Source organism: Pogonomyrmex barbatus, unplaced genomic scaffold (genome assembly GCF_055798465.1).
Source record: "Pogonomyrmex barbatus isolate J1 unplaced genomic scaffold, ASM5579846v1 scaffold2, whole genome shotgun sequence".
NCBI lineage: Eukaryota > Metazoa > Arthropoda > Insecta > Hymenoptera > Formicidae > Pogonomyrmex > Pogonomyrmex barbatus.
The window spans coordinates 25,846,484-25,868,536 of NW_028297116.1; the positions used below are offsets into that span (position 1 = coordinate 25,846,484).

The 22,053-nt window shown below is 42.8% G+C and overlaps 2 protein-coding genes and 1 pseudogene across 10 annotated transcripts; 2 read left to right on the forward strand and 1 right to left on the reverse strand.

The window, feature by feature from the left end:
• The first annotated feature begins 2,711 nt into the window (after positions 1-2,711).
• Positions 2,712-11,020, forward strand: LOC105429630 (uncharacterized; annotated as a pseudogene). Its single transcript, XR_016139192.1, has 6 exons — positions 2,712-2,878; positions 3,283-3,400; positions 3,489-3,542; positions 10,125-10,244; positions 10,317-10,507; positions 10,727-11,020. The product of XR_016139192.1 is annotated as an uncharacterized LOC105429630 (transcript).
• A 231-nt stretch (positions 11,021-11,251) lies between these two features.
• On the reverse strand, positions 11,252-21,975 carry LOC105429632 (uncharacterized). Of its 8 annotated transcripts, none has more exons than XR_016139343.1 (4): positions 16,817-19,814; positions 16,160-16,674; positions 11,533-15,440; positions 11,252-11,383 (listed from the first exon to the last, which is right to left on the reverse strand). XR_016139343.1 is itself a non-coding variant. In XM_089077179.1 (4 exons), exons 1-3 carry the CDS (start codon positions 21,053-21,055, stop codon positions 16,886-16,888), a joined length of 270 nt encoding a protein of 89 aa, XP_088933305.1. In that variant the 5' UTR covers positions 21,056-21,975; the 3' UTR covers positions 13,833-16,674; positions 16,817-16,885. The 8 variants fall into 8 exon arrangements, 2 of the variants coding, with proteins under 2 accessions (XP_088933305.1, XP_011641046.2); XR_016139342.1 differs by having other exon boundaries at positions 11,533-15,835; XR_016139341.1 differs by having other exon boundaries at positions 11,533-14,972; positions 15,254-16,674.
• LOC148936856 (uncharacterized) lies at positions 11,664-13,922 on the forward strand. The gene is made up of 2 exons (XM_089077181.1): positions 11,664-11,792; positions 13,064-13,922. The coding sequence occupies exons 1-2, from the start codon at positions 11,697-11,699 to the stop codon at positions 13,289-13,291; spliced, it is 324 nt and encodes a 107-aa protein (XP_088933307.1). The 5' UTR covers positions 11,664-11,696; the 3' UTR covers positions 13,292-13,922.
• Positions 21,976-22,053: the final 78 nt, after the last annotated feature.

Sequence of the window (22,053 nt, forward strand, 5' to 3'; positions counted from 1 at the left end):
GAACGCACTAAAATATATGTCGCTCGCAAAAGAAAGGCGAAGCGCCTGAAACGCACGGTGCGTGTGCACGCAAGACGCTCGCGAAACGCTGGGAAAACGCAGACTAGAACGAAACGCGACACGAACGGAAAACGAGACGGCACACGTTTGCTAACGAAACGGAACGCGGGCGCGGGTAAAACGAAACGCACGCGGAAATCGATGACAATTGTAAGCGTGAATAAAAGCGACGAAACTAGGCGATGCGGGAAAACGCAGGGCGCGGAGACGCAGCGGAAAACGCGTGCAGAGACGTCACTCACGAGCGAGAGAGAAACACTCGATTGATCGCTCACGAGTGAGAGGAGGAGCGACACACACGGCGAGCACAAGAGAGAGAGAGACACGTCACACGTGAGAAAGAGAGCGAGATGGCAACCGGTCACGCGCGAGCGAGAGAGAACGAGCGCACGCATCTCGCGCGCGAGCGAGAGAGGTGGAGGCGCGCAGAATGTGAGAAAGGCAGAGGGCACCCGGCGCAACAGGTGCGGCGCGTCGCACATGGTCGCACGGAGCCGGCGGGACGGAACTCGCGACACTGGACAGACTTCGACGCGTACACGGCACTTCACACTGCACAGGCGCGGTCACGCACCGGTCACGACACGGTGACACGTTGACGACGTTGATGCCGGAGTCTTTCTCCTCCCTCTCCCTGCCAGACGTGTGGCCGCTGCGTGTCCGATGAATGCCACGACAAGTCCGCTCGACACAATGCGCGTAATGGCCGACGGGGAAGAAAGCGGAAGTCACCACTCTAGTCGTGACACCAACGTCTGCTTCCTCGGTGGACGGTGGCGCTCGGCGGCGAGCGCGCGAGGCAGCGGAGCAGCGACCGGAGGCAAGGGCGCCAGCCGCTTGGTATTCCTGGAATCGCATTAAAACTTTACCGAATATCTCCCTGGTGATTCCTCCGTGAGAGCTGACATGGCCGCCATCACGTCAAACGGTGTCAAACGGTGTCGCGGAAGTAATAATCGCGACACCGACGTGCGTCTAAAAGCAACGCGATGAAATCATTACGACCCTTCGCATTACCGTATCCGCGTTGACTAAAATACGCACGTGACTAACGCGCGGTGTAATTGTAATGCACGCGGTCTCGCTTTGCGACATCGCGAAATCAACCGACACGCTCATTTCTTGCCCACGAGAACTCGGCGTGATTACGCGTGATTATGCGCTCTAAAATACACATCAAAGATATTCTTCCGAGGAATCTGTGATACACCCACACATGATCTTCTCAGCGAATCTACAATTGGCATCACTTCGCGATCGTTGATTGACGCAAAGAAAATAATCGGTAAACTATTATTCGCGAACCGATTAGAGAATTCTTAATTGATTGTCCATTTAATTATACAAACTATAAATGTGATTATTTTTGGATCACATTGCGATTCACTCTTCCAATGAGAAGTATATTATGACCTGCGCAACGACTATTTTTTTGGCATAACAAAAAAGTGAAAAAATACTCTCTTTTCTCCGGTCCCATCAGTATCTCGACTGGTCACGCTCGTGAACATCGCCGATTCACATCTTGTCCAATAATAAACTCGCTCGAGGCGCTCTTTTTCCAGCGATTACCCCTTTTTTCGACCGGCGGTTTCAGGAGCGCGATCAATTTCGGAAGTGCGCGCACGCTACGCGGGCTCTGATCATCCTTCAACGTCGATGTCTCATTCTCCGAGCACCGGCAGTCCGCGTGCGAGTCGTTTTCCGCTCCCGAGAGCGCTCTCGAAGAGAGCGAAGAAGGAAAGTCAACTTCCCTCTTTTCCCTCTTGCTTTTCATCCATTCTCCTTGAGCAGTGCTGACACCGCTCTTTTTGATACGTGAGTGCTCGCGCGAGAACGTTTCCGGTTTCCGATGCAGCCGGAAGTGAAGCTCTCCGGTACCAAGTAACAAGAGAGAGACTTGAGTGTGGAAGACGGAAGGAAAATTTTGGAAAATTATTATATTTGTGAAATAATAATTCTACACATTTGTGAAATAATAGTTCTGTGACTGTGATTTCTAATATAAATCTACGTTAAAATATCGCCATCAATCATTCGGAAGAGGCTCCAACTTCTAAATTGGGGTTTTGGCTAGAAAATTTAACGAATTTGATGCACTAATTAGATAATACATTTATATATAACATCTATTAAATCCTAATCACATATCTTCGAAATTTCCCCGAATAATCTCTTCATTTATATCTTGATATGGACTAATTACATTTTCCTATATATTTTTTAGCCGTAATCTCTCTTCTCCTCGCTTTTGTCTCACGAATCGCATCGATTTCACTATTTTTCGAGGTAAGAATTTGCCTACCACACTATCACCACGTTCCCTCGGAAGATTCAGTTTTCAAAACACATGAGAAACGCCTTCTTCCCGCTTCTTCATCTCTCTCTGCTCTTCACTTCCGTCGGGGCGCGTCTTTCTTTTGCATTCTAGAAGAGGCCGCGGCTCGAATGCATGCCGCGGGCGTCTATTTTCGGCGATTTCTCGCAGGGAAGCGCGAGATTTGTCATAGTTTTAAAATTACGTTGCCACTAATGCCAGGAGGAGGCGGGTGTTCACCACCTTTCTCATTCTCTCTTTCGCTCTCTTTTTCTCTTCTCTCCTCTCGACTCTCTGGTGAACAAAACTGGCCGCGCAGCTGCCGCGAAATTGACATTGCGGTTTTCCCGGACGTGATTTTAATGGCGACCGTCCGCCGGCACTTCGTGTTTCAGGGTGGGAGTTAAGGGATCCGCAGCGAGTCGAGAAGCTGGGCGAGACTTACTTGCCCTACACGGTCTTCCTGGAGTACATAAACGGCCTGGGAACCTCCACGTTCGCGTGAGTATCGCCAGCTGATGCGATAACATGTGACCACATAAATTGTCGAGAGTCCCGACCGCTACTCTCATCTCTTCTTTTTCCATCTTTAACTGACCATCCCTAACTTGTGTCACATCTCTTTTTATGTATAATAAATTTACTTTTTAACTTATCAAAGAAATCGAGAATTGCTTCTATAATTTTTTTTCTTGAAGAAATTCGATTTTGTTACATGAGATCCTCTTGAACTTATTAGAGAAATACTCGACATTTCTTTATTTGAAAATTACACATCCGATTTAATTTTATTGTTTTTTTTTATCATCCAAGAATTTTTTATTTTTTTTTTATGATTTAAGAATAAATTTTAATACTCGAGAGTTATCCAATTTTTTAATGATAAATGATTTTCATTCTTCCAGACCAGGCACGTATTTTCAAGCATAATTATAATTCCTTTACTCAGGAGGTTAGCAACTTTCTGGTGAACAAGGGCATTCCCAAGTTTATTCTTGATCTACCGAGAGAAATATTACAAACGTATGTTTATTATAAATATTTTAAATTACCATACAAATATCTATTTAATTTATTTTGTACCAACAATACAAAGTATATTTATTTCTAGGCCCATTGGCCAGGCCTTAGGCCCGTTAATAGAAACATTAAGCAATAGTACTGGGTAAGTGTTGGGTTGTAACGGATCGTCCCTGCGCGCTCGGATTTTTGTCGCTAGGCACGGACGCGGGGACGTGCGCTCGGTGTTCGCTCGTCGGATGCCGGATTCGTATCGGTATGCGCGTTGCCAGGCAACCGGGCCCGCGCGTGTGCGTTGCTAGGCAACCGTTGACGCTCGCCGTGACACGTGGGGCGGACGTCGCGGGAAAGTCCGAGAACGCTCCGACTTTCGAGATGAGATGGAGTGACAATACTGAGAACTCTCGGTATTGTCGGGAGGAGGAAAATCTGAGGACCCTCTCATTTTCCCCAGACGGGAGATGCAAGAATATCGAGAACGCTCGGTATTCGTTGCGAGGGCGAGAAAGCTGAGAACACTCCGAATTCTCGAGAAAGGATAGAACAGGAATACGGAGAACGCTCGGTATTCGCTGAGAGAATCTTCTCTCGCTATTCTGGTCGGAACGGTTATCGGTGGAGGTTGGACAGGTCGGAGGAGCGGATAGGACTGGTCTCTCGTTTTAAAATTCGTCGGGTATTTATACCCCTATCCGCGCCACGTGTCACCGTTTAGTTTGTTAGCGTTTGTTAATGTAACAATAGCTGTCACGTTGTCGCTGCGTGACAGCTCGTCGGCGCGCGTGTGTCGGTCGGTCGCGGTCGGGAGTGTTCGGGCGGCCTCGGATGGCGCGGGCCGCATTTGCGCGCGCTAGTAACAGAGCATCTTTCGGATGCTCTATTACATCTCCCCCCTTCGTTAACTTAAATGTTCCTATTTCGGGCATCACACCTCCCGCTTGTAATGGCACTCACCCTGCCTGTTGAAACGCAGTACAAATTTACGCGCTCCTACGCACGCCTTGTACAAGCGGGAGATGTGAGCCGCGAAATAGGGCACTCTTATACAGATCCCGTCGGCTACAATCACCTCGATCGGCGGCGGTCCTGCTGGTCCGAACGAGGGCATCGTCGGTCGGTCGGTGGGCGGTGATGCTGCCTCGGCCGGGACGAGAGGAATGCCGCCGCTCTCGGTGGCCGCGAGTATGGATCTCGGTCGTTTGTCTGCGGATGAGCTGGCTGGTATGAAGCGGTGGTCTCGCGCTGCGACCGTGGCGGTGGATACGGTCGGATTTTCACAGGCGTTGGAATGGTGGTCCCGCGCTGCGACCGTGGCGGTGGATACGGTCGGATTTTTGCAGGCGTTGGAACGGTGGTCCCGCGCTGCGACCATGGCGGTGGATACGGTCGGCTTGGTATCGGTGGTGGTTTTGACACTGGGCCGCGCCGACGGAAATCCTCCTTCGTCATCGGACAGGTCCGATAGGCTGCCGAAGAGTTCGGCTAATTTTGCCACGCACCGGTTGGCCGGAGAGACGGTATATTTTTTACCTCCTCTGGGCGGTGGCGGTGGCGGCGTCTGGAGCAGACCTTGAAGCTTCCGCTCATTGCTCGCGGTGGATCGCTGCACCCTCGTGCCCACAGCCGGCACTATTCGTATCGGGTGGCGGACGGTGGTGACGCTCCGAATGGTTGGTTTGGCGGCTGGTTTGACCGTCGTGGTGGCGGGTTGGTAGCGAGGTCCGGATTCCTCGGCGGTGGTCGCGAGTCGTTCCCATAGGATCTCGAACTCGGGATCGTAGCGCGATGTAATATGCCGTTGATCTGCTATGCTTGCTGATGCGGACTTTTCCTCGGATCGGAAATCCCGCATATTTATACCCCTTTCATGGTATAAAAAAATCTACCCCGCGCGGAGCCGGAGCAATTCGTGGCTTCGCGTGATTTGTCAGATTTTCAAGTTATCTGGTAAACTCGCTTTGTTTAAACGGTCTTAGTTGTTGTCGGTTTCGTCGGTTTTGTTTACGTCGTTGTCCGGAGTCGGCTTTAAGTCATGTATGTGTATATGTCGATGCCACTTTCCCCGGTTGTCGCGCAAGTCAAAAACTATCGGCGATATTATTTTGCGTACGGTTAACAGTCCGGTGTATGTCGGCGCTAATTTTGCCGCAACGGCCTCGTTTTTATTAGATAGGATGTGCACGCGCCTCCACACCTTGTCTCCGACGACGGGTTTCCATGCGCGGTGTCGCATGTCGTAATATTTCGCCTGCCTCTGAAATGCCTGCGCGAGGTTGGCGCGGACGACTTCATATGCTTCCCGGAGGATGCGGCAATTCGTCTCGGGTGGCGATACGGTGATGTCGCGTTGATCCGCGGGGAGGGGGCTGTTTATCTCTCGCCCATAATTTAAAAACGCCGGGCTATACCTGGTGGCTTCATGCCACGCCGTGTTATAGGCGAACTGCAACGCCTCAAGGTTTCGGTCCCAACGACGATGATCGCGATTCATATTGGCGGATCATGGTTTTGACGGTTTTGTTTGTTCGTTCCACCGGGTTGCATTGGGGCGTGTACAGGGGGGAGGTGCGGTGCGAAATATTAAACGTTTCTAACATCTTTCTAAATTGGCCGGAGATAAATTGTCGCCCGTTGTCGGAGACGAGGGTGCGTGGACATCCGTGTCGGTATATGATGCGACTTTCGACGGCTTGCGCGACGGCGGCGGCGGTGGCACGGCGGAGTGGTTGTAATTCCACCCATTTTATGAAACGGTCCTGCATCACTAGTAGCCACGAATGTCCATTTACCGAGCGGGGTAACGGTCCTATTAGATCGATCGTTATTTGTTCCCACGGATAAGACACGGGGGCCGTGTGTAAAAAATCGGCGGGTCGGTTTTGCAAGGATTTATGCGCGAGGCAATTTTGGCAATTTCGAACGTACCGGGCGGTGTCAGAAAACATGCCAGGCCAGTAGTATAATCGCGCAGCACGAGCGATCATTTTGGCGATACCAAGGTGGCCGGCTGTCGGTTCATCATGCAACCGCCGCAGTATTTCGGTACGTTTTTCTCGCGGCATGCATTCCTTCCATTGTTCGTCGGCCGGAACCTCGCGAAAGTCGGTCGAATGTAGGAAATGGCGGTACAGCTTCCCGTTCTCGATCCGATATTCGGGGAAATCGGCAGGTCTTTCCTTCACCCGGTGGAATTGCCGCTTATACCAAGGGCATGGGCTTCCTTGGCGCGTGGAATGCACGGGCGTCTGTCGGGAAAGTGCGTCGGCCACGCGGTTCAACTGCCCCCTCCGATATTTGATATCGAAGGTGTATTGCTGGAGCTCGAGCGCCCAGCGGCCTAATCGCCCCGTCGGAGACTCTAGGCGTTGCAGCCATCGGAGGGCCTGGTGATCGGTTATCACCGTAAATTCATAGCCCTCCAGATAGCCGCGCAGATGTCGGATTCCCCACACGACCGCTAAACATTCGAGCTCGGTCGCGCTGTAATTTCGCTCGGCCCCGTTGAGCGCTCGACTAGCGTATGCGACTACGCGTTCGCCCTCCTCCAGGTGTTGTGTCAAGACCGCCCCGAGTCCGTGAGTGCTTGCGTCGGTCTGTAGTATGAACCGCCGATTAAAATCTGGGCAGGCGAGGACCGGGGCGGTAGTGAATGCCTTTTTTAGTTCGCGGAATGATTTCTCTTCCTCTGCTCCCCATTGCCATTTGACGCCCTTTTTTGTTAATGTGGTCAGTGGGGCGGCGGTGGTGGAAAAGTTCGGTATGAACCTTCTGTACTAAGAGGCCACTCCCACGAATTGTCGAATCTGTTTGACATTGGTAGGTGCGGACCATTGGGCGATGGCTAATTTTGTCGAGATCGGTCTGGATGCCGCGGCGGTTAATTACATGACCGAGGTATTTAAGCTCGGTAAGGCAGAAATGGCACTTTTCGGGATTTAACCGGAGGCGGGCGTCACGCAGTCGGCGGAAAACTTCTGCGAGATGTATTAGATGTGATTCGAAAGACGGGCTGGCGACGACGATGTCGTCTAGATATACGAATACGTTCGGTTCGAGTTCGGGACCGAGTATGCTATCGAGGAGGCGTTGAAACGTGGCTGGTGCAGAGTGTAGCCCGAACGGCATGACTTTGAATTGCATCAGCCCTCGTCCGGGCACTGTGAACGCGGTTACCGGTCGGCTTTCGGGGGCGAGGGGTACCTGCCAATATCCCTGTTTGAGATCGAGGGTAGACAAATAGCGCGCGCCGCGGAGTTTGTCTAGTGTAGCGGCGATGTAGGGCAGCGGATACGCGTCTCGTTCGGTTACTTCGTTTACCTTGCGGAAATCGATGCAAAACCGTCGCTTGCCGTCTTTTTTCCGGACGATCACGACGGGGGAACTCCACGCGCTGGAGGAGGGCTCGATGATGCCTTCATCCTCCATCTGTTGCACTTCTTCGTCTATGATCTTTTGCATCGCGGGATTTCGGGGGCGATATCGCTGTTTGATCGGTACGGGGGTTTTTACTCGGATGACATGTGTAATGCGGTCGGTGGGCCCTTTCACGCCCTCGAATTTGGCCAGTTCGACATTCAGGAAGTCTGTTAATTCGCGTTCTTCTCGGGGCGTGCGGCGTGCCAAAACGGCGGTGACGGCATAGGAGGGGTGATATTGTCCGGTGGTTGCGGAGGGAGGGAGTAGTGTCAAGCGGAGGCGGGCCCATAGGTCTATACCGATCAGGATCGTACTGTCTAGAGTCGGTAGGATCTAGAAGGGGTGGCTGATATCTTGGTGGTGGGTGGTTAGAGGTAGCGTAATCTTTCCGTTAATATGGGCGAGTGCCCCATCGGCTAAATGGATCTGGCTTTTGGCGGGGGTAATTTCGCAACCGATTTCTTGAGCGTAGCGCGCGGTCTCAGAATTTATCATTGAGATTTCGGACCCCGTGTCTATGAGTGCGGAAAAGTTGCGCGTGCCGATTCGAACGCGGATGTGTGGACGTGGTGTATTCTACGTCCGCGAGTTTTCCGGCCGGGGTGTGTTGTTGGCGGCCCCGGCCGTCGGGGCGTTTCCCGGACGGGGATGGCATTCTTTCGTCAGTACCCCGTCTTTGTCGCATTGCGAGCAAAATTTCCGGGGAGGTCGTTTGCACGAGAAACGATCGTGACCTCATTGCTTGCATCTCCAGCACGTATTCTGGCGATCGTAGGGGATTGGTTGCGATGGCGTGGCCGTATTCACGCGTCGACATTCTCGTCCTTCTTTATTCTCTATTACGCGAGCTTTTTGTATTTCTTCGTATTCGGTGGCTTGGTCTGTAAGATCGTGTAACGTGGTTCTTTCGTTAATTCGGACGAACATTTTATACTCGGCCCTCATGTTCTCGTAGAGTCGGTCTATTTTTTCGGGTGTCGAGTGATTTCCCGCGCGGCGCATTAATGTGAGCATATGCGTAACGTACTGCGAGAATGTTTCGTCGGGGTGTTGCCTCCGGTCGCGAATTTCTTGTGCCAATTTTATCTGATAGCGACGCGGTAGGAAGTGACGGAAATCGGTTAAGAAATCTTCCCAGCCCGACCATTCGTTCTCGTTATTGCGATACCAGGACAGTGCATTGCCTTTAAGTAACTCGGGCAGCCCTTCTAGCATAGTCTCGTTGGAATATCTATATTGTCTCTGTAATTCGGTAAGTCTTTCCAGAAAGGAGAGAGGGTCGCGGCCGTCGAAGTGGCACCCCCATTTCCGGATTTGATTCATGATTTTTGCGTGACCCATTTCTGCCGAGGGTAAACCGGAAAGCGATGGGGTGACTGGGGAGGTTTCGGTGTCGGTGGATGTTCCGGCTTTTACGGTAGGCATAATGTGTGAATGAGTGTTCGCGTACGTTCGTAATCGGCGGCGGAGGTCTTCGAGAGTCGCGATTGTGTCGATACCGAATGCCTGTGCTACACGAAGGGCGTCTGGTTTTGAGAGAGTTTGTACCCAGGCTGGTATCGGCTATCCCCTTCTTCTTATTTATTCCTTAAAACGGTCCCTGTTCGGGCGCCATGTAACGGATCGTCCCTGCGCGCTCGGATTTTTGTCGCTAGGCACGGACGCGGGGACGTGCGCTCGGTGTTCGCTCGTCGGATGCCGGGTTCGTATCGGTATGCGCGTTGCCAGGCAACCGGGCCTGCGCGTGTGCGTTGCTAGGCAACCGTTGACGCTCGCCGTGACACGTGGGGCGGACGTCGCGGGAAAGTCCGAGAACGCTCCGACTTTCGAGATGAGATGGAGTGACAATACTGAGAACTCTCGGTATTGTCGGGAGGAGGAAAATCTGAGAACCTCTGATTTTCCCCAGACGGGAGATGCAAGAATATCGAGAACGCTCGGTATTCGTTGCGAGGGCGAGAAAGCTGAGAACACTCCGAATTCTCGAGAAAGGATAGAACAGGAATACGGAGAACGCTCGGTATTCGCTGAGAGAATCTTCTCTCGCTGTTCTGGTCGGAACGGTTGTCGGTGTTGGACAGGTCGGAGGAGCGGATAGGACTGGTCTCTCGTCTTAAAATTCGTCGGATATTTATACCCCTATCCGCGCCATGTGTCACCGTTTAGTTTGTTAGCGTTTGTTAATGTAACAATAGCTGTCACGTTGTCGCTGCGTGACAGCTCGTCGGCGCGCGTGTGTCGGTCGGTCGCGGTCGGGAATGTTCGGGCGGCCTCGGATGGCGCGGGCCGCATTTGCGCGCGTTAGTAACAGAGCATCTTTCGGATGCTCTGTTACAGGGTTCACGGTCGACCAGAGATTTATCGAAGCGAGAATTCAGAGAGAAGCTTCGCCGGAATATCAACTTCTAAATACAGTCATCGAGGAAGCAAGGTACAACTTCATGCGTGATTATTATTTAAACTTTTATGAGTATTTCATTTGAAATTTTGCACATATTTGCAGATTGAATTCAATCGCGTTAGAGGAGCGGAGAAACATTATAAACGAAAACTTAGCGAAGAAAGAGCGAAAGAAGAAGAAGAAGAAGAAGAAGGAGAAGGAAACGAAAGAAAAGGATAGCAAGGAGGTCACTGGCAGCGACAGCAACAATACCGGACCGAGCAATTGCTGCATGGATATGGCGGAAAACGAAAGTACATAGAATTTTATATCTGTGATTATTTTATTTTATTACAACTTTATAATTATTTTTTCGTTTTCTTTTTATATTTCATAATAAAGATGTATTATAATTCTATATTTCTATATCTTATAATTTTATATTTTTAAATGCAAAAATTGAGCGACATAGCCACGTGGCTAATCTAAGAAATTTTTATAATTATAAGAATAATGTTTATTGTTTGTCAAAGGTGCAATCGATGAAACGCAACAACAGGCGTCTGATGGAGAAAATGCGGAAATGTTGCCATCTGAGCGAGTAATGCAGATGGAGGAAGACGAAAAGCGTGAACAAGAAGAGAAGAAACGCTACCGTGATCCGCCAACTGTATTCAAAGACTTGATAGATGTACAAGCGGAATACGATGGTCTGGTAGACGCTCTCAAGGAAAAATTGAACGACGAAGAACAAACGTGCTTGGACGAACTGTGTCTTGGAGAATGAAGGTTTTTGGGCTTTAGGCGATAATTTCCTTCGTAGGTGAGTTATCAAAGAGTACAGGGATGCAGGGTTTTCAATATTTCTGGAATTATGCTTAATTTATCAAACTCTGAATTTTAAAAGGATTTTTAAGTTGAATAATTTATTAAAAATTGATTTTAAGATAAGTTTTTAATATTTGCTTCTAAAAACACATTGTTAAAATATAAATTATTTATAAATTATAAATTATATAAAATATAAATGGTTTCATATCGAGTCCTCTACGATAAATCATTAGGCAGCGATGTACGAGTAAAATTGTTGAATGTGCTGTCCGTCGCCGCACTGAAAGATGATATGATCTTGTTGCATCAAGATAGAGCACATCATCATGACTTATGCCTTTGATATCGATCGGCATCCACTAGAGGAACAACTTACATTAGCACAATTTGTAAGCGCAAACGGAATTATTAAAATAATAATCATTTAATAATGTCTCGCAATTTACTATTGCTTTATACTGGAATTTTTCGATTTTATAAAATAATAAAAAGAATATACACTACTTACTGTAGTATTTTCGAATTTTATTAAAAATCTGTGATGTCAATATTTTAACTTCAAATAGTTGGCGAATATGTTCGAGAATCTTAGCAGCTCGGAATGACTACTCTATATATCTAGAATGGCAGCATCAAGATCAGAACATCAGTAGCAACATTAACAACATAAGGATGACAATCAAAGTCGCGGTACACTCGTTGCTCTCAAATTCGGAAGCTCTGCAGATCCGTGGCGCGGCCATCATTCATAACCTTGTTTGCAAGGAGGTAAAAAGTCTGTATTCTGTAACTGTAGTCCTGTATCCTTCCTGTCCAATTAACATTCTCATCTCTCGCCGATTCTCGCTTTCATTTTCTCGTAACTCATCATTGCAAGTGCTTCGCGTATCGAAGACATCTTACTGAAGACTATAATTCTGTAAAGATTATCATTCAGTTTTAACGTACAAATTTTTTTCTGCACAAATTTCTTTCTTACAAGACATATTTCGTAGACTTTGCTTGTTTTATTTATTTTATTTATATAAATTACAGGAACATAAAGGAAAAGATACAAATCGAAATTGAATCTGAAGTTAGATCGGTTCTTCGATGCACAATTTGTGACGTCGCTTTCGCGTGCTTGCCGATGTCGTAAGAGAAACAAGCTCGCATCATGCCTTAAGAAAGAATGCTGTCTTTATTAATAAAGAAAAAAGAAATATATTAGCTCTGTAAATCTATCAATGCTAAACGCAAACGTCGACATGAACGTCCCGCCTGGTAACTCAATGAACGAGCAAACAAAAAAAAATAGAGAATATTCATATTTACCATTAATAAAAAAAACGGCACAAAGGATACATGACTCACCATATGTTCGTTTGTATGCGCGCAAACGAGTATATGGTGAAGCTCTCTTAATCGCGGCAGGGAGCGGGTAGCGTGATAACAGATATCTCTCCAGAAATCGGATACTGTTTTTGCAGAAAATGAACAAAAGCAAAAATCTACGGCGACTTTTAGACCGAAAGACAGCATTTCTAAAGTACCTATCTAAATCTCCATGTTAGATCGAATCTTGCGCAGCGGTAAGTCGTCAATTATTATCGGTGTCCTGCGAGTATACGCGCGAGATGTAATAACACGATGTGCACGGCAAATTGAGATCGAGTTCTCAATATCAACACACATGCGTTTGGTAATATACACATATTAACGATTGTTAAAACTACAGGCAAAATATTTATACAGACGTCTTTCAAGTTTAATACATTTAATATAACTTCTCTGTCTGTTTTGTGTGCAAAAGAAGAAACTGAATGTAATTGTTTCTTTTATTATTATGATAAAAAAAATTAATTCAATTAAATCAATTTCGAAATAAACATAAAATGGAGTTTTAGAGTTTTAAATATTTCGCGAGCGCAATTTATATCATATTTTGACAATTCTTGTGTGTCTCGTGCAATCATAATATCTTCATTTGCATTTTTTTTTATTTGTACAAGAAAGGCGCGACGTATTTCCAAATGTCTTTACGTATATGTATATTATAGGTGTCCGATGATGTCGCAGTGGAGCTGACAATGGTGTTGCCGCAATACTTCAACGGCTACTTCACTCCCGCAAAAGAGCAATTGTATACGTGCATGAAGTCATTGACATGTTTCACACACATCAGCGACCAGGAGGTACTGCAGCTCATACAGATGATCGGGTCCGAACCGAATAAATTTAAGGGGACCTCCCAGAGAATCTGTCGACGAGCAGATCGATCAAGTTAACAAAAAACTGTGTTAAATGTCCGCCAAAATATCTGTCTACAAAAATATCGTGTTCCAAGTGTGCGATGAAACCAAATACGCTTCCACTATGTTCAAAATGGATTTTTACTTAGAGATTCTATCGAGTTATAGTCACGTTTATTATTAATATTATTATTATTATTTATAAATTATTGTTGTCATTTTAATAATATTATTAGATTAATTATTGTTGTCATTTTAATAATATTATTACAATTATTATTATTATTATTGTATATTATTATATAATTGATTATTAGAGCATCGCGAGGCGTCGAGACGCCACGTTTCACTTTTCACTTTTTTATTCGACAGCGCACCTTTTGTTTTTGTAGATAATTGTAGTTAGCAATGCCGTTTCTAACACAGAGCGGTGAAAAATAGAAAAGAAACGCAGAAACGCAATGTAACGCAATGACGCACTGCCTCTCTCTGCCATGTGCGCGACTATCTTCCGATTAAAAATTTCTGTTAGATTCCGAATATGGCAAAATCTCCGAATTATTAGTTGTATCGAGTAATTGCGTGCAATTAATCAGCCTACCGATTATAATTCTGTTCTTCGCACAGCATCGCGCGAAAACGCAATAAAATTTTGGCAAAACGAAAACGACTTTCTCTTTCTGAGAACTCGACTATTTTCCCTGTCAATTTCAGGAAAGCTGAAAAGAGAAAAGGAAGAAAAAGAAAAAGAAGCTGCGAGTCTTATCGCGAGAGAATTAGAGATAAAACGCAGTGGCTGTTCATTAATTCAGCTGACAGCTGTTATTAATTCTTTGTCAAAGCACCTGACGCCGTGTTCCTGCGAGCATTTATCAAATTATCAACAGCGCGCACGTTACAATTAATCGGCGCAATTAATAGGATTTTCTTTGCAAGAGTTTTTAGAGATAGACACATGACAAATGACAAGAGCTCGGCGGCCGACGGTAAGAGCGCCAGGAGATTCGGCGTTTAAACACGCTCGTGGTCGCGAGAGCAGAATACCCACGTCGAATAGCATTAATCGCACGCGAGGAACGTGTCTGATGAAGAGTGTTCGCCAATTCCGACCTCGGAACGGAAACCGCGTTTCAAAGTGGCGAAATACGTACCGATTCTCGACTAGCTACCATGATACACCCAGTTTAAGGCCGTGTCTGATCTTATAGCAGGCATCACTCTAGGTCTGACTATGATTCCACAGAGTATGGCCTACGCAGCATTAGCCGAACTGACTCTTCAGATATTACAACTCATTTACTTAAGATTACGTGAATAAATGGATATTTATTTATAAGATTAATTAGAAACGTATATATAGCAAGAGAGAGTTGAGGAGTTTTTGTAAATAGATATTTTTTTAGATCTCTAAATCTGTGATGTTTGAATTTCAAAGAATATGCTCCCGAATTCTGTTATCTTTTTATATACGTATCAAATCTTTTTAAGCTATTTTTAGGTTTACTACTGTTTTATTATACTATTTCTTTTTACTATTTTTAGAGATATCACATTGTAAATAATGTTTACAGTATGGCTTGTATTCTTGTTTCGTGGGTGGTTTCCTGTACATTATTTTCGGGACTATCAAGGAAGTCTCAATTGGTCCATCGTCTTTAATGGCCCTCCTGACATTACAATACACGCGGGACATGCCGCAAGATTTCGTAGTGCTCTTCTGTTTTTTAGGCAGGATGCATATAACTATTAATGGGCGTGTTAAATTTAAGCTCGTATCTTAAAATTATCTAACGAATCAATGTCCATTTCTATCAATATAGATAAGATTCATATAATTTATATAATTTTTAATACAATTATAGATGACTATGATCTTTTTAATTTATTCTAAGAACTGAAAAAGATAAAAAATAAGTTAAATTAAGATTAAAATTAGTTTATATTGGTCTAAATTAGTCTATATTGGTAGAAATCGATATAAGTTTCAATTATCTTTACTTATTCTTTTGCCATGTTTTTCGTCGTTTTTTCCATTGTATCAATCATAATTATACGCCGATGTAGAATTGATAAATGTGATTATTCCCGCAGGGTTTATGGTGAATTTTATATCGATCCCAGTTATTTCGGGTTTTATGTCGGAACGGTCATTATAATAATTGCTCAGCTGCAGGGTCTCCTGGGACTGAAATATAAGTCGGTGGACAATCTGTTGTAAGAATTAGACGACCGTAAGCGGTCATGAAAGAGATTCGGAATATAAACAGCTAACAGAGAGGAGCCGTGGTCGTACAGACTAAGTGTCGGATTGGTAGACGAGGGATCCCGAGTTCAAATCCAGTCGGTCTCCGTTAATTTTTTCCGAATCTAATAGATATCTTTCACTGTACAAACTCTTTAAAAATTTTAACAATAATATATTTGTGTTAAATATAATAATATTGATGATAAACCAATAAAACCATATAATTTTTCTATACTGATGAGAGAAAACATCATTTTTCATTGATACTGGCGCACTCTGGTAGAGCCGGGTGCGCATAATGAAGAATTCGCGACTGCCATTTGAGTTTGCTGGCCCTGCATTGACCGTAGCCATAGACTGGACTGCTGATGGCAGTGATGGGGATAGGAAGACGCGTAGAATGAGAGGCAGATAAATGGAACTTCCTTCTCTTTACTAAAACTAGATTGGTTGTTGTTGCTCTGGCAACTAATCCAGTTTTAATAAACAGAGAAAGAAGTTCATCCATTCATCTGCCTCTCATTCTACGCATCTTCCTACCCCCGCCACTGCCATCAGCAGTCTAGTCTATTAATATGGTCAAAAGTATAAATTACTTACTATAGATTCTTTGAAACTAGTCTAGTCTATTAATTTGGTCAAAAGTATAAATTACTTACTATAAATTCTTTGAAACATTTTTTGGTGCATTAGTAAAATTCTTTGTTTTGATTGGACAATCAAACGCTTCGAAGCATTTGTAGTGTTAAGTCTAGTCTACAATGACATAACATAAGGCTTAAGGCTCTAAAGCGTGATTGTAAGAATCTACTTCCGGTTTAGTGCGAAAATTGCTTTTTTTTTGGATGTCTTCTTGGATGAAGAGAACGATTAAAGTGGCTTTACGTCGGACCATCCAATGATATATTCGATAACTGGTTAAATTCACGTATTCCGTAATAAATCCGTTAAATGTTTGCCATGGAGAACCCGACTATGAAAAAACGGAACGGAATCATTCTGATTAGTTAGCCCCTCACTATGTTTCCTTTCCATTACTATTTCGTTCCGTTATTTCTTCTTCACGGAGACGCACCCTTAGTTTTGTGCGCTTTCTAACTGCTTCAAGATTATAAAACGAAACGCAGTTGCAATATGTTTTCTGAAGTTCCAACTGAAATAATGGCTGATATATCTAATATTAAAAAAATATATAATTTTATTATATATATTAAATATTATATATATAAAATAATTAATAATAAAAAATTAATAATATTAATATTAATGATAATAATAATAAAAATAATTAATAATAATAAATAATTTTTTCTCACCAATGTGTATAATTTTACGTCTCGCAATAATAACTGTTGCGTCTCGCAATAATAATAAGTTCTCTTTTTTTATATTATTAAGTTTAAATTTCGTGCGCATCTGATTGCACAGTATGCGTGTGTGGTCATTGAACATGCAAACGTGACCACTGCGCATACTGAGTTCACTGTATTATGTCGGTATGACAGATTTCCTAAAAAATGGTCAACTTTAATGCTTAATATCTCGATTCACGAGGCAGACTGTCACGTTTTTCTGCCAGATATGTTCTGTACATATGTGTGTGTGTGTGTGTGTGTGTGTGTGTGTGTGTGTGTGTGTGTGAAATTATTATATATATATTATAAATGTATTTTATGTATATATATATATATATATATATATATATGTATATATATATATTTATATATATATATATATATATATATATGAGAGAGCTCCTAAAGCCATTCTGATCGGATGACAATATATTTTCCTTTTCCGTCCACCATATTAACCTCTCTTGATTATTCGTTCCATGACCTTACATACGCACGATGCCAAAGCTATCGGTCTTACTTTCTCCTGCTCCTGCTTATCGAAACATACTTGGTATTCTTGCCACTCTTTGGGGTATCCCGTCATCCAGATGTTATTAAAAATACTGAAAAGCACTCCTTTCATTTCTTCTTGTAGTTGTTTTATTTGGAATACCCTGTGCCATCTCTCCCTGAGGCCAATTTCTCTTGACCATAGCAAGAGCTCTATTCAGTTCCGATACTTCAATACTTTCATTTAGTTTTCTATAATGGTCCTGGGGAAAATCAGTACTGAACTTCATTATCGGAGGATATTCCGTACTCGGAGCCAACACTTCTATTGCTTTTATGCAATCTTCTCTTTTTAGTAAACCATTTGTTCCATTTCATTTTTCTCTCGGCAGACTTGAATATCCTCATTTTATTCACATATTTCATATTATTGTGTTTGTTCAATGACACAGAATTCTTCAAATTCTTTACGTTTCTTCTCCCTAATTGTTTTCCTGGCTACTGCCCTGCATCTCTTGTATTTCAATGAAGACGTAGTCTTAGTACTCATGAATCTTTTGAGAGACTCTTTCCTGTTCTTTATTGCCTCCTCGCATTCTTGATCCCACCATTTCACCTGTTGTTTCCTACTATTAGAGTTATTCCCGGTTCGGCCATCTCTATTCCTTAGATCCTTTCTTCTCTAATATTTCCAGCCTGTCTAATAGTATCACAAAACCTTGTGTATTCGTCCAAATGTGGATCTCTCCTCATCTTCTTTCCTCCCATAATCTTCTTGCCTCCTAAAGAAATTCTTCCCATCTCGTTCTTTTACTTGTAATCCTATTGGATCTCTTGTAGTATTTTATACTATGTCATCCCATTCAAAAACAATGGGAAAGTGGTCTGAACCCCACGTATCTTCTAACCGATAGTATTTAAGTATCTCGCCGTTATCAAACAGGTTTTTCCATTCTCGTTCGATAGGTTATTCCCCGGTTGTTTTTATACCGCGACATTTATCCTTTGACTTGTATTTTTCAGCGTTCACCCCTATCCTATCCACACTTAGATGTCTAAGATTCCTGAGCTTCATGATGTTAAATTCTATCACATTTTTGACAATGATCACAGCGCCCCCACTATTTCTATTCTCATCCGTTCTATATGTCTTATATCCTGATAAATAAACTCTCACATTTCTCGTAGATTTCAACTCTGTAATGACAATTATATTATATGCATATATTCTTTTAATTAGTTCCTCCTTCTTAATTTTAAAGCCTCTACAATTCCAAATTAACATTTTGATAGTGAATTTTACTATATTAATTATTAATTACTAATCAAATTATTAAATATTGTTATATTAAAACTATTCGTCGGGAGATCCTAAAGAAACTTAAAAGTCTGATTCTTATTTTAACTTTAACTTATCTATTATTTGTACCTTTATACATCACAGTTCTGAGATCAATAATAAAAATAAAAATGCAAATGGAAACTAGGCGAAAATTGCGAAAATAAAAAACTAATTAGCCTAATTAAACTAGTAATATTACTACTTATATTCTACCTATGAAGTCTGTTAGTATGTTAATTAAAGCTCAATCTGTCTTAAATATGAATAAAATTAACCAAATAGACTCAATAGGACTTGAATAATTAAAAATTAATAAAATTGTCTTCAATATAAGCGTATAAACTCAAAAATAAAAAATTAACGTAATAATAAAACTTTATTGTATGAGACCAACAATATATGTAAACTCAAAAACAAATAACGTTGAAGCTAAATAAGAATCTCTTTCATTATAAATTTTCTTGTTCTGTTATCTACTTGAATATGTCTTTATGCTATTTATTTTTTATTTATTTCTTATCTGACTCGTCCTTCTTCACATTCTCTCAGAACTGTTGTCTACTCCTCTCTGTAATTCTCTCTCTGTAATTCTTCTCTCTCTATATCTCTTTTCTTTTTCCTTTAATGCTCTGTCCCTAACATCCTTTCTATGCGTTGCTCTCTCCGATTTTTCTATCTTTTATGGAGCTTTCTCTATCCATTGCAACCAGGAGAGCGGCTATAAGATTCTTTTGTTTTTTCAAGTTTTGCTGTAGTTCTTTTCCTATTAATGAGGCACTTCTTTCTTCTTTGTTGTTTTCTGTTTCCCAATTTACTTTCTGTATTGCCATGCCTCTCTTGTTCTTACTGTCCTTACTGAAGGATGTCTCCTTCTCTCAAATTAAAATGATTGTAGTATTCAATATTTTTATTTCTTCTATCCGTTTATCCGTTTCTTTGCTTTTGACTTTGATATTATCTGTAAGAATCCCGAATTATTCGAAGAATGATACGAAGTTCACTCTACTTCCTCCGTCCAGATCTCTTTCCCTTGTTTCTTCTCGACTTGGTATCGAATTTATTCTTCTCGGATCCCTTTTCTGTATTGGAGTGGAGCTCTCCTCTTTTCCTTTTTCCTTGCTTCTATATAGACGGCCAATTATCCGGTCTAGCGTATCTATCGTACACTTGCGCCGGTCTATCTTCCTCTACTTCTAGTATTTGTACAGTCTCTCTGAAGGATACATTATGATGAACCATAATAATATGTAGATTCTGGTTCCTCTCATGTGCATAGCATTTTTTGTTCGTGGATCTATGCTCTCTTTGACAGTTTCTACATCTGTCCTGTCTGCCGCATATAATGCAGCGCTCTTCATTCTTGCAATTACTCTTTCTATGGACAAATCTAAAGCACTTGTAACATTATAATATCGGCGTCACAAATGGTCTCACTGGCACTGAGAAGTGTTCCCTCTAATTTTGTTCTTGGTTGATTGCCTTTAAAAGTAATTATAAGCTGATCAACCGATGTCTCAATCTTATTGACTTCATCCCATCTTTTTCTTGTCAATCTTTCCATTCTTATAATATCTTCGGGATACATAATATTTTCGAACAAATCCACCAAATTCTCTGCATACATCGGTATCACTCCCTTGAAAAAAGTATTCCTTTCCTCTATAATAGCTAAGATTCTTGTCGTTGGCGAGTCTTCATTCAGTTTGCTAATCGCTGCATTCGCCTCTGTAGCATTTAAAAATTGTATCATTCCTGATCTAAAGTTTAACATCATGCTTTTTCGCAGTTTAATATTCTTCTTTTTTAAGATGTACAGAATCTTATAGAAATTACTATTTTTCTTTGTGATGTTATGACCGTCTGAAATCTTCACTGTAACCTTAAAATTGTCCGTCCAATTTTCGTCAAAGTGGATTTTCTGCGGATTTTCTTGTGAAAAGTCGATCTCATTAACATGCTTTAATACTCTGTTTTCGTTAACATAAGCCTCTCTTAGCCTCCTATAATTCCTCATCACTTCTTGCATCATTTTTCGCCATGTTAACCGCTTTCTCCTGCGCCACATGTGTCACACTTTCTTTACCGTTTACCTGTACGCTTGTTGAGTGACACCCGTTTGACCACGTCCCGATTGATCACTAGCTCACAGGGGCCAGCGTCTAGAATTTTTCCACTGTTCAAGCGTTGTGAGTGGTCGTCACCTCGCTTGTTTCTATGTCTTCCATCTGAAAAGTGATTGGTTAGTCGATTTGCGCAGTAATTTCATCACTAAATTTTTTTCTTCTTGCGCGCTCTTTTCACATTTTCTCTCCTTATCTTTTTTACTGTTTCCTAGTTTTTTCTTCTTACTACTAACCGTTGTTCATTGTTCTTGATCCTTTTGTCCCATCCGACTTTGTTCGTGAGCTACATTCAGGAATTCCTCCGTAGTCGCTCTTTTTGAAGCCATATTTTCTCTATCGCAGTTCATTTTATTGCTCATTCTGGCTCTGAGCTTCTGTATGAGACTCAAGAGTTTCTTATCCTCCCCTTTGCTCCTTCCTGACTTTAACACAAAATTTAGCTCGTCCCCGGGGGGCTTCGTACTCTCTTTTCTTCTGCTTATATTATGCACTAAGTCTAACTACTAAATCCCTTCTCTACTCTAGCTCTAACAAGAACTGATTTTAATTGTTTTCCTTTCGTAAACCTTTCCGACACCCAAAACACGACTGCTCTCTACGTTTACCCATAAGGGTAATACTCAAAAATATTTTTATATATCATAGTTAGATTAAAAATCACTAAGTACAATATGACAGTCACATGAGAAGCCGAATATATTCGAGAACTTACGAAAATAATCGAAGTCAGACAAGTGCCCCCCTTACTGCAAATACCCCTCGTACTAAGGCTCGGTCTATATATTTCATATGTCTATGACTTAGTTTACACTTAACCGTCCAATCCCGATTCAAAATGAAGTGGATTTAGAAAGCGTTTACACCGAATTGATCTTATTCCGCTAAGAAAAGAGGATTAAAGTGGATCGAAATTAATCCGCTTAAGAAATATTACTTCATTCCGAAGTGAATCGGGATTGAACGATTGGGTAAACTAAGTCTATGATTATAACAACCTATTTATCACAACCTTGTTTTCTTATATTATGGAAGAAGCCATATTGCTTTTTATCATTTGTGGGCAAACTCTGACTGGTTGAAAAGCAGACGCTACTTTGAATCAGTGAGCTGAGTTCAGAAGCACTAAATGTATTATTTTATCCGTATTTTTCGTCGAATATTAAACAAGGACAAAACGATACCTGGGTGCACTCGACTGTTATTTCTGAACGCACCCCTGCGCATCCTTGGGAATGCCTCAC

Coding starts and splice junctions, on each gene's coding strand:
- LOC105429632 (XM_011642744.2), bottom strand. CDS start 20,754: ATGTGGCGCAGGAGAAAGCGGTTAACATGGCGAAAAATGATGCAAGAA.
- LOC148936856 (XM_089077181.1), top strand. CDS start 11,697: ATGACAATCAAAGTCGCGGTACACTCGTTGCTCTCAAATTCGGAAGCT. Junction 11,793..13,063: donor ATAACCTTGTTTGCAAGGAG/GTAAAAAGTCTG, acceptor TGTATATTATAG/GTGTCCGATGATGTCGCAGT.